The 12,710-nt window shown below is 43.2% G+C and overlaps 2 protein-coding genes across 2 annotated transcripts; both read right to left on the bottom strand.

Annotated features, from left to right (window-relative positions):
• Positions 1-1,223: 1,223 nt before the first annotated feature.
• On the bottom strand, positions 1,224-2,171 carry LOC129536038 (endogenous retrovirus group PABLB member 1 Env polyprotein-like). The gene has a single exon (XM_055394813.2). It carries the CDS (start codon positions 2,169-2,171, stop codon positions 1,224-1,226), a length of 948 nt encoding a protein of 315 aa, XP_055250788.2.
• Positions 2,172-6,172: 4,001 nt separating this feature from the next.
• Positions 6,173-8,200, bottom strand: LOC148777614 (endogenous retrovirus group K member 10 Gag polyprotein-like). Its single transcript, XM_088837017.1, has 4 exons — positions 8,191-8,200; positions 7,830-7,939; positions 6,450-7,700; positions 6,173-6,292 (listed from the first exon to the last, which is right to left on the bottom strand). The coding sequence occupies exons 1-4, from the start codon at positions 8,198-8,200 to the stop codon at positions 6,173-6,175; spliced, it is 1,491 nt and encodes a 496-aa protein (XP_088693143.1).
• Between the last annotated feature and the right edge of the window lie 4,510 nt (positions 8,201-12,710).

Below are 12,710 nucleotides of genomic sequence, written 5' to 3'. Positions count from 1 at the left end.
CATCATATGCCTCATCCTAGAGCTTTCAAAGTTAGAAAACTCTAATATGTGTCCTGGAGAATCTTAGTGAGCTGGAAGGATAAACTAATACTTTTAAAGGCATGTGGCGGCACAGAAAGGCAGCAGAGAGAAGGGAGATATTAGAACAACTTGGCAAAGGAGATGACTGTGGCATTGAGCCTCAAGGGATGGGCAACTACAGAGGCAAGGGAGAACAGCATGGGGCAAAGGAATGTGGGAGAAAATTCATACCGTTTTCAGGCTAACAAGGGGTCCACTTTGAGTAGAGACAAGAGGTCTCTCTTATTCAGGAGGTCAAGCTATGTGAATTCAGACTTGTCATCACTGAACTTAGTATCACTGAACTCTAATTTCTTTACTTGTCAAGTGATGAAAGATTCAGGACTGAGCTAGCAGTGAAAGATAATATGATTATAGTAACTGGAGCTACTATTTCTTGAGTATTTACTATAACAACTATTGTACCTTATATAGATGATCTCACTCAGTTATCAGACAAGAATATTTTACTTTAAGTATTATGGCTATCTGCCCGTGCCTGCACGGACGATTCAATGTTCGACACGAATCGGCGTCTGTCGGCTTAGAAAAAAGGGAGAGAAAAGATGGGGTTGAGAGGATTGCAGTGTATAACAGCAATACTTTATTATGTAGAATGCTCCTTATATATGTAAAGACAAACAAAGTCTTAGTCAGGACATCAGGAATGCATATCTCCATGGTTACAGAAAGAATTGTTCTTTTACACAATGACTTCCTCCCTCAGGCCATCAGAGGCAAGGTAATAACAAATTTGTTTTTCTCTTAAACTAAGCTACCGTGACCCTTCTCACCTGCCTCCATCCGCCTTAGCCCACGGTTAATGTTTATCCAACATGGTCAAAGGGGTGGCGGGACAGGGGGCAATTGCCTTTACAGGCTCCTTGAAACAAGGACTGCTCCCAGGGCAGGCACCCGAGGCGCACCGCTCCCCACAGCTCCCCCTTTTTATTTCTTTAATGTTGGATAAAGATCTATTAAGTGAGGGCAATCAAAAAGAGGCGTCAGGAAGTAGGGCGGCAGTAAGACAAGAGTTAACCATTCCTTTTAATACGGGTGAATGCCATGAGCTGGCGAGTGATAAAATTGGATAAGCATTGTACAATACAAGGACCACAACAGAGCACACATACAACCACAAGCAGAATTAAAAGCCAAGATTTTCACAAGTCAGTATGAAACCATGATTTGACTTGTTCCCAGAATGGCACAGAGGAGTCTTGCATAGCCTCTATCTGCTCTTTTATATCATTAACAGCATCGGAAACGTTGGAAGACAAATCAGGAATATAAACACAGCACTCTACTTTTATAACAGCACAGGTCCCTCTCTGAGCAGCTGTAAGAATATCCAGAGCCATTTGGTTTTGTAGAACAGCCTTACGCATTTGTTTTTGTTCTTCATTTAATGCTTCTTCTATAGCCTTTTTTGCATCTAGGAGGGCTTGCTGCGTGAAATTTGTTAGGGCATCTACATGTGCCATGATATCAGCATTGCCAAGGGAAGGAACAAAAACAGCAGTTAAATAATCACACCAGTGAAAAACCGATCGAGACCAACGAGCTTTCAAAAGGGGAAGATTAGCGGGGTTTTTTATAGTAGAGCGAGTGATTCGGCCAGGAGCAAACACAAATCCAAGGCTACAGCGTCCCACCCAACCAAGGGGAAGCCAGGGCCAAACATTAGAGCCACAAATCCATTTGGTCCCGTTAGGAGCCACCCATCTTATACCGGGACTGTTTTCCCAATTGGATCTCGGCCAGAGGGTGGGAACATTACAATTAAAGGTTACATCAGTCACCCGAGTACACATAGAAGTAGGGGTAATGCCCACATGCTTTAACAAATGTTTGCCAAAGACTTTTCTCCCAAAATGAGGTTGATGTTCTCGTTGTTCCCAGCAAATGTCCGCTTGTCTCAGCAACTGTCTTTTTTCCGGGGTCATCCAAAAGTACTCATCCCAGATCTGATAATAATCTCCAAAAAACTGACTTGAACGAGTCTTATTTTTGTTGGTATTAATAGAATAAGTGTGGTATGCATCTTTAACAGTCTTATAACTCACATTAACATTGAACTGTAGCGAGGAGCTCGCCTTTTGATAACCCATGTCGTTACATTCAGGAAGGGCAGAGACATTTAGATTAATGAGACTTCTGTGAGATTGCTTATACTGGATTAAAAAGTCACAGACTGCAGGAAAATGCATTTGTTGTATAGGGGATACCCACCAAGGAAACCCATCGACTACAGACAAAGGCATAGCAGTGCAAACCCAGCAGGCGGAGCTGTTGTGAAAGTCAGCATAAGAATGAGCCCATGACAGGAAGACGTTTCCCTCAGAAGAAAAAGGCCAGCTAGATACAATCAGAGCAAGGAGATAAACCCCTGGCCCGAATGCTGGGCAAGCAGAGGATTTGTCTGCAGTGGCAAAGCCTATCTGATTTAAAAGGAGCAGCAAAGATATAAGAATTGTAGTTGGAGAAGACGAGGATGATTCAGCGGTGTTTATGCGAGCCTCATGCAGCAGTGTTTTCAGCTGCTGACTGGTCGGCAACGGGGCAGCTTCCCTCAGGGTCAAGCGCTGCATCTGGGCGGTCAGGGATCGCCTCTGCCGTGCGTACCAGCCTTTTCGGGAGCCAGCGCGGTGTTTCGGCATCCTGCGGAAAAACACAAACATGACCCCTTCCCCAGATTAATACAGGATCGGGGCCATACCATTTGCCATCTAATGGATCCTTCCATTTTACCAGAGGACGCGCCTTTGTCGCATCATGATGCCAAAATCGCTGAGCTGCAGAGCGTCTATCGCGGTCTAGAGTCAGAAAATTTAGAACGAACAGGGCGTGATAAAGAAGGTTAGTAGGGGTGTCTCCGTATACTGTCCCCCTTTTTAATTTATTAAGTTGATGTTTCAACGTTTGATGGGCACGTTCAACAATATCTTGCCCCTGGGGGTTGTAAGGGATACCGGTTTTGTGTGTGATGCCAAAACGACTGCAGAAACTTTGGAAAGCTTTACCAGTATATCTAGGACCATTGTCAGTTTTTAAACAGCGGGGCATTCCCATGGTAGCAAAACAACGCAAGCAATGCTGAATGCAATGACGGCTAGCTTCCCTGGATTGAAGGGAGGCTAAAAGGAAGCCAGAAAAAGTGTCAACAGTCACATGCACATATTTGAGTTTTCCAAAAGAGGGAATGTGCGTGACATCCATTTGCCACAGTGCATTGGGCAATAGCCCACGGGGATTAACACCATAGGAAGGAACCACAAAGAATTGCGGGCAGGTAGGGCAAGTTTTAACTATTTGCCGGGCAGCTTCTCGGTTAATACCAAATTGCAAACGTAAAGAATGGCTATTTTGATGATGAAGGGCATGAGAAGCTTGTGCAGCGGAAACGGGGGTAAGGGAATAAATGTTGTGTGTGGCCTGATCTGCAAGAGCGTTACCAGAAGTTAATGGTCCCGGCAGGTTAGTATGCGCTCGAATGTGACCGAAGAAACATGGTGACGTCCGGGCTTGAAGAAGTCGCTGAATATGAGAGAATAAAGCATAGATAGAAGATTTAACGGCTCCTATAAAAGGCACTGTCTCAAGGACCGTGAGAGCACGAACTACATAATGACTGTCAGAATAAAGATTAAGGCTGTGAGGAACTTGTTGCAGAGCACGGAGAACGGCGAAGAGTTCAACTTCCTGTGCTGATTGATAGGAAGTTTGACAGGAATATGGAATCTCATCAATAACAAGTCTGGCGACGCCATTTGAAGAGCCATCTGTAAAAACAGTAATTCCATCAGGAAGGGGCTTTTGGTGAACAACCTTAGGAAACAAAAAGGAATGAGTACATGCAAATTGTAACAACTTGCTGGGGGGATAATGTTGAATAATTTGCTCAGGATAATTGGCGAGCGCTAACCCCCAGTCGTCAGAGAACTGAAAGAGCCAGGACTGTTGTTCACAGGAAAAAGGAACACAAATAAAGGAAGGCTCTTGCCCGAGATATAGGACAGATTCCGTTCGGCCTTTGGCAATAATTTTGGAAATAAGGGTATGGTAGGGTGTTAAAACATGGGAAGGAGATGATGGAAGATGAATCCAGCGCAGGGGGGTGTCCTGAAAAAGAATTCCAGTAGGAGAGTGAGAAGAGGGCAAGACATATAGTCCCCAGGGTTTTTGATAATCACAATACCCAGATTGTTGTTGGGAAATAGCAGTTTCTACCAGCTGGAGTGCCTGTTCTCCTTCTGGTGTCAAGGTCCTAGGGGAGGAAGGATGAGGATCGCCTTTAAGAATGTTAAATAAGGGCTGTAATTGTCTTGTTGTTAAGCGCAGCTGAGGGGGAGCCAATTGATGTCGCCAAGAAGCTTTTGAAAATCATTAAGAGTAACTAAATTATCTCTAGACAGCTTAACAGGTTGAGTATAGAAACTGGTACGCTCTAGGCGAAATCCTAGATAAGAAAAGGGGGGAAAGTTTGTACCTTTTCCTTAGCAATACAAAGTCCAGCGTTAGTGAGGGAGACTTCAAGGGAGCTGTACGCAGCAAGCAACCTGGTCTCATTGCTGTGGGCAAGAAGAATATCATCCATATAATGCAATATATATACATCAGGGAAAGAAGTTCGTGTGGTAGAAAGAGCAGCAGCAACGAATTTTTGACAAAGTGTTGGGTTATTAGCCATGCCCTGTGGCAGCACTTTCCAATGATATCGAGCCATCGGCTGAGCAAAGTTAGTAGAGGGTACACTGAAGGCAAAGCGAGGACAATCTTGAGGAGCAAGAGGGATAGTGTAAAAACAATCTTTTAAATCTATAATTATGAGGTGGGCGTTACGTGGAATAGCCATGGGAGAAGGCAACCCTGGCTGCAAGGCTCCCATCAGTTTCATAGTGCTATTAACCCTTCGTAGGTCTTGAAGTAAACGCCATTTGCCAGATTTCTTTTTGATGACAAAAATGGGAGAATTTCAGGGCGAATTAGAAGGTTCAATATGACCCAGCGCTAACTGTTTTCGCACCAGAAGCTGGGCAGCCGCAATTTTCTCGGCTGACAGGGGCCACTGATCCACCCACACAGGGTCAGGCGACTTCCAAGTTATTGGATCTGCGTGGGTTGCGGGATGTTCAATGGCCCCTATTAAAAATGGCCCAACCCTTTTCTTTCATTATTGGAACGCAATAAAAGAGGTTGCGGCATTCCTTGCCTGTGCTTTCTAAGCCCCGAAAAGGGAAGCAACCCTTGATCAAAAAGCTGAGCCGCAACCTGAGGACTGGGGCTGTAGAGGTACACTCCCATGGATGTCATCACATCGCGTCCCCATAAATTAACAGGAATGTTAGGGAGAACATAGGGACGCATTTCACCTTGGTGGCCTTCACTATCTTCCCAGTGTAACAATTCAGAACTTTGTTCAGGGTTATTAGCTTGTCCTATACTTTGTAAGGTGGAAATAGCCGCATGTTTTGCCCAGTTTTTTGGCCAATGTTTTTCAGCAATTACAGAGACATCAGCCCCAGTATCAAGAATTTCTACAAAACGTTTGCCATTAATTTTTAACATTAGTTCTGGACGAGAGCTTTCAATTGATTTGAGCCAATAAGCATCAGAGAAACCAAAACCAGCAGTGCCGCGAGTGACACGATGAGCTTTCCCCGCGGGAACAACAGGGAGTAAAATTAATTGGGCAATTCTTTTCCCTGCAGGAATAGTGGTAATGGTGTGCGGCGAATATGCCATGATCTTAATTTCGCCCTCAAAATCTGCATCAATCACTCCGGGGGCCACCATTAACCCTGCCATAGTAGTGCTGCTCCGACCAAGCAGCAGTCCCACGGTGCCCTGAGGTAATGGACCGTGGACACCGGTGGGCAAGGCTTGCATACCCATATCTGGGGTTAATACTGTGTGGGTGGAGGCACAGAGGTCCAGGCCGGCACTCCCGGTGGTGGCACGGAGGAGGCTGGTGACACCTGATGGTTTTTTCTCTGCTCGGTCGTCATGGCCCCATAACATTGGTTTGGGGCCTGGGGCTGGCCCCTCACCCAGTTTCCCGACATGGGAGGGAGAGGATTGCCCTGTACATCTGTTTTAGATTTGCAGTCCTTTACCCAATGCTTTCCTTTTTTGCACCGAGGGCACACATTGGGGGTCCGGACATTATTGGTATTACCCCGTTGCGGACAAAAGGCAGCCCGATGTCCGGGCTGGCCGCACACAAAGCACCCTGCATTACCAGAGGCGATGGGGCGCCTCTTATTTTTCATTTGTTGTTGGTATAGAACTTTTTTGATACTTTTTCCCTGCAGGGCAGCAGCCAATGTAATACCCTGCATATATGAGGGTCCAATGTCAGCACAGATACGAATGTAATCAGAAAGTACCCCCTTTTTTCGGTAGGGCCGGAGGGCTGCTTGGCAGGCAGAGTTGGCATTTTCATAAGCCAATTGCTTGGTTAGCACCATGCCCGCTTGCTCGTCGGCCATTAATTTTCCTACTGCTTCTAATAATCGAGCAACAAAGTCTTGATATGGCTCATCTGGCCCCTGCCGAATTTTTGAAAGATCCTCTGTTTTGTTGGCCGAACAGGGCAATTTTCTCCAAGCTTGACGAGCAGCATTGGATATTTGGGCATAAGCCCCAGGATGGTAATTTAATTGAGCATTAGTATTTAGATAAGGGCCCTCTCCAATTAACATTTCATAAGTAGTGGGAAGCCCTTGTCTCTGATTTGTCTCAGCTATAACTCCGCATTGTTCTGTGAATTCTGATTTCCATAATAGATAGTCGCCACCCGTGAGACAAGCGCGGGCAATTTGCTTCCAATCACTAGGAGGTAAATTTTGGCCCCCTAAATTTTCTACCATGGCTTGCGTAAAAGGGGCTGTGGGACCGTACTGGGCGCATGCTACCTTTAATTCCTTCAATTGTTTAAATGGTAATGGCTCATAATAGCGTTGGTTAGCGTTTTTAAAAACAGGAAATGTCTTGGGATAGCCAGCAAGAACTTCGCCTTCTTGCTGAGCTTGTTTCAAAGCTTGCTGGAGGGGGGATAAGAAGGAAGCATACGCCGGAGGCGCAGAAGGAAAAATAGGCTTTTCTGGCCCTGACAAGGGAGCAGTAGCCAAATTGTTAAGAGGAGGAGTATCCACATTGTCTTTAATGGTAGACAGCAGCTGCTTCATTAAACATTCTAGTTCCTGGATACAGGTTTTCCCTTTCTCTTCCCCTGCTGCATCAATCATAAGCAGCTCCCAATCCTCCTGATGATATTTAGCAGCTGCTTCTTCTAAAGTCTCTGTATCCTCAGGATCGAGGGGACTTTCCTGCAATGGCGGAATACTGGATTCCGGGGGAGGAGGATCATCCTGTATCTTATCTTTAAGCCTCGACTCCTCGCCATTGTCTAGGTCCAGGCAGTCCCGGATTAGGGACCACAGAGAAAAAGCATCCACAGGCATTTTTCCGGGCCCGTGCAAAGTGTAATGTGCCTGAATTTGCTTTTCCACCTTTTTCCAGGTTTCTAAATTAACTGTCCCCTCTTTAGGAAACCAAGGACATACTTCTTCTACAAATGCCAGAAATGTATGCAGCCGTGGAGTGGAAACACGAATGTCTCTGTCTTTCAGCATAATCTGCAGCATATGCACAAAGAATTGTCGGCTATTATTTTGTCCCATAGTTTATACTCTCGACAATAAACCTTCCTACCCCTCAAACTTGTAACCTCAAACTTGCAATTTCACAAAATAAGCAAGACTCACGTGGTCCGGGTAGCGGCCAACAGTCGTCCGTCTTCGGGCCCCACGTTGGGCGCCAACTGCCCGTGCCTGCACGGACGATTCAACGTTCGACACGAATCGGCGTCTGTCGGCTTAGAAAAAAGGGAGAGAAAAGATGGGGTCGAGAGGATTGCAGTGTATAACAGCAATACTTTATTATGTAGAATGCTCCTTATATATGTAAAGACAAACAAAGTCTTAGTCAGGACATCAGGAATGCATATCCCCATGGTTACAGAAAGAATTGTTCTTTTACACAATGACTTCCTCCCTCAGGCCGTCAGAGGCAAGGTAATAACAAATTTGTTTTTCTCTTAAACTAAGCTACCGTGACCCTTCTCACCTGCCTCCATCCGCCTTGCTGCTGCTGCTGCTGCTAAGTCACTTCAGTCGTGTCCGACTCTGTGTGACCCCATAGACGGAAGCCCACCAGGCTCCCCTGTCCCTGGGATTCTCCAGGCAAGAACACTGGAGTGGGTTGCCATTTCCTTCTCCAATGCATGAAAGAGAAAAGTGAAAGTGAAGTCGCTCAGTCGTGTCTGACCCTTAGCGACCCCATGGACTGCAACCTACCAGGTTCCTCCATCCATGGGATTTTCTAGGCAAGAGTACTGGAGTGGCTTGCCATTGCCTTCTCCGCCATCCGCCTTAGCCCACGGTTAATGTTTATCCAACATGGTCAAAGGGGTGGCGGGACAGGGGGCAATTGCCTTTACAGGCTCCTTGAAACAAGGACTGCTCCCAGGGCAGGCACCCGAGGCGCACCGCTCCCCACAGCTATCCATATTTTATTTGGGAGTTTGTTGATAGTAGAACATTCAGTTGATTCTGGCCAGTGGACAGTGGACCCCGGGCCACTAGGCTCTGAATATGATACACAGTCTTCCTGTGGGGGTAAATAAGACCACCCAGGGAATGTCAAATGAGGAGAGAAGGGGGCACAGGACCAGATCCTGAGGATGTTCATTTGTGACATGTGAAAAAGCTCACAAAGGAAACCAAGAAAGGAAGAGCAGAAAGGGAGACTGGAGAAGGTGAGGACAGATTTTACCTGCTTCCAGATTTGTAGGAATAGACACTAAAATTCCTTAAAAACTTTGCACTAAAATTTTGCACTGAAATTTCTCTTGCTATTGATGTCTGCTCTATATATCCCATTGCAGATTATAATCCCTATATAACTACCTAAAAGTAGAAGCTGAGTTTTTACATTTATTTCATTTTTATTAATGTAGGTTTAAACTTAAGTAGCCCCATGTTTCCAATGACCATGATATTGGACAATGCAGCTTTAGAATGACAAGTAAAATATCACACAAAGAGCTATAGCTAAAAAGATAATGGAGAAAATGGAATAAGAAAAAATGTTGATTATTTCAAAACAAAGGAAGGAAAATGAATAAAAAAATAAATAACAGATGGGGCAAATATAAATAAACAGCAAGTTAGCGAACTTAAATCCATATCAGGACTTCCCTGGTAGTCCGTTTGTTAAGAATCCACCTGCCAATGCAGGGAATGTGGGTTTGATTCCTGGTCTGGGAAGATGCCACGTGCTGCAGAGCAATTAAGCCCATGAGCTGCAACTGCTAAAGTCCACGCACCTAGAGCCTGTGCTCCACAACAGAAGCCACCGCAATGAGAAGCCCATGCACCACAACTACAGAAAGCCCTCTTGCAGCAATGAAGACCCAGCACAACCAAAAAATAAATAAATCTTTAAAAAGAAAAGAAATAAGAAACACAAGTGAAACTAAGACAACACAAAACACTATTAGTTTTTTAAATCAATGTCAATAATTGCATAATATCCATATAAATAGATTAAATGCTCTAATTAAAAATGGATATTGTCAGATGAGACTTTAAAAAAGACCCAATTATTTGCCATTTCAAGAGACATTTTCTAAACATAAAGGTACAAATAGCTGAAAGTAAAAGATTCAGAAAAGCTATGTCATGGAAATAATAGCCATTAGAAAATTGGTATGAATGTTGACTGAAACATTAAAAATTGTTTTTAAAGAAAGCTAGTCTGGAACTATTAATATCAATCAAATGACTGCATAAGAGATAAAGAGGGATGTTACTATAGATAAATGGCTTGACCAGAAAGACATAAAAATCCTATGTATATTACTCTAAAATCTGAATTTAAATATGTGAAGCAAAATTAACAGAACCAAAATGTACAATAGACAATCTACTATTATAGTTGGAGATTTTAATACAGGTCATTCTCCAATTTATGAGGAAGCCAATAAATATCAAAAAGGATATTGACGTGAATCATACTGTTTACCAACTTGGCCTAACTGACAATTATACACCATCATATTCAAAAACCACAAAATAAATATTTTCAGTTGAACAAGAGACATTAGCAAACATAGGCATATACTGTATATAGAATGCTATATAAAGCATTCTCAATAAATTTCAAAGAACTAAAATCACACAAATATGTTCTCTGATTACAATGAAATTAATTAGAAATTAACAACAAAAAGATAACTATAAAATCCCAAAATATTTGAAAACTAAGTAACACATTCTAAATAATCCATGAGTGAAATTGAAAGCACAATGAAAATTAAAGCATATTTTGAACTAAAATATAATAAAAGTATAGAATATCAGAATTTGTGAGATATAGCTACACAGTGATTTAGAGGAAATTTTCTATTTTTAAATGTGTATATTAGAAAAGGAGAAATGTGTGTAATCAGTGGAAAAATCTTACCTCAAGAAGCGAAAAACAAGAGCAAATTAAACACAAAAAGCAGGAAGAAGTACTAAAGAACAGAAATTAATGAAATAGAAAAATGTCCCTCAAGAGGAGAAGGAATAAGAAAATTCTGGTATGTTCATACAATTGGAACTAACAAAGCATTAAGAACTATTGATAATTCTAAAAAATACTATTTGATTGAAATATATCTAGCACAAATGTTCTATGTATATGATAGTCAAGACTGGGCTAAAGTATCATAATAGAAGTGATGCTAGAGGTTACATGTGGGAGTATTGACAGAAGAGGCACGAAGGAACTTTTTGGTTGATGACACTGTTCTGCATCTCATACTGAAAGAAGGTTCAGTTCAGTTCAGTTCAGTCGCTCAGTCGTGTCCGACTCTCCGCGACCCCATGAATCACAGCACACCAGGCCTCCCTGTCCATCACCAACGCCCGGAGCACACCCAAACTCATGTCCACAGAGTCGGTGATGCCATCCAGCTATCTCATTCTCCGTCGTCCCCTCTCCTCCCGCCCCCAACCTTTCCCAGCATCAGAGTCTTTTCCAGTGAGTCAACTCATCGCATGAGGTGGCCAAAGTATTGCAGTTTCAGCTTTAGCATCAGTCCCTCCAATGAACATCCAGGATTCATCTCCTTTAGAATGGACTGGTTGGATCTCCTTGCAGTATAAGGGACTCTCAAGAGTCTTCTCCAACACCACAGTTCAAAAGCATCGATTCTTCGGCGATCAGCTTTCTTCACAGTCCAACTCTCACATCCATACATGACCACGGGAAAAACCATTGCCTTGACTAGACGGACCTTGGTCGGCAAAGTAATGTCTCTGCTTTTTAATATACTATCAAGGTTGGTCATAACTTTCCTTCCAAGGAGCAAGTGTCTTTTAATTTCATGGCTGCAATCAGCATCTGCAGTGATTTTGGAGCCCAAAGAAATAAAGTCTGACACTGTTTCCACTGTTTTTCCATCTATTTCCCATGAAGTGATGGGACCAGATGCCATGATCTTTGTTTTCTGAATGTTGAGCTTCAAGCCAACCTTTTCACTCTCCTCTTTCACTTTCATCAAGAGGATTTTGAGTTCCTCTTCACTTTCTGCCATCAGGGTAGTGTCATCTGCATATCTGAGGTTATTGATATTTCTCCCAGCAATCTTGATTCCAGCTTGTGCTTCTTCCAGCCCAGCGTTCCTCATGATGTACTCTGCATAAAAGTTAAATAAGCAAGGTGACAATATACAACCTTGACGTACTCCTTTTCCTATTTGGAACCAGTCTGTTGTTCCATGTCCAATTCTAACTGTTGCTTCCTGACCTGCATACAGGTTTCTCAAGAGGCAGACATCTTGGAATGTGAAGTCAAGTGGGCCTTAGAAAGCATCACTACTAACAAAGCTAGTGGAGGTGATGGAATTCCAGTTGAGCTATTTCAAGTCTTGAAAGATGATGCTGTGAAAGTGCTGCACTCAATATGCCAGCAGATTTGGAAAACTCAGCGCTGGCCACAGGACTGGAAGAGGTCAGTCTTCATTCCAATCCCAAAGAAAGGCAATGCCAAAGATTGCTCAAACTACCACACAATTGCACTCATCTCACACGCTAGTAAAGTCATGCTCAAAATTCTCCAAGCCAGGCTTCAGCAGTATGCAAAACGTGAACTCCCAGATGTTCAAGCAGGTTTTAGAAAAGGCAGAGGCACCAGAGATCAAATTGCCAACATCCGCTGGATCATGGAGAAAGCAAGAGAGTTCCAGAAAAAGATCTATTTCTGCTTCATTGACTATGCCAAAGCCTTTGACTGTGGAACATTCTGAAAGAGATGGGAAAGAAGGTTACAAAGGTCTATATGTAGGTAAATATCAAACTATGCAATTATTATACACAAGTTTTTACCATCTATAAAGCACAGCTCAGTTTTAAATAAAAAGTTCAAAGCAGCATTTAAGGAATATGTTTTCCATGGGGTAAATAAAGAGATGTATGTGGATGTGTTAACTTGAAGAACTTGTTGGAGAAACAAAGGGAAATGTTGAACAGGTAGTGAAGAATCATTTCAATGGAATAGTGAGGATGAAATCCAAGTAAGATTGGGTCAAGAAAATAGGA

Source organism: Moschus berezovskii, chromosome 6 (genome assembly GCF_049115385.1).
Source record: "Moschus berezovskii isolate FMDL1 chromosome 6, NW_MosBer_1.0, whole genome shotgun sequence".
Lineage (NCBI taxonomy): Eukaryota > Metazoa > Chordata > Mammalia > Artiodactyla > Moschidae > Moschus > Moschus berezovskii.
The sequence above is the reverse complement of the archived record's forward strand: the minus strand, read 5'-3'. Positions and strand labels throughout refer to the sequence as shown.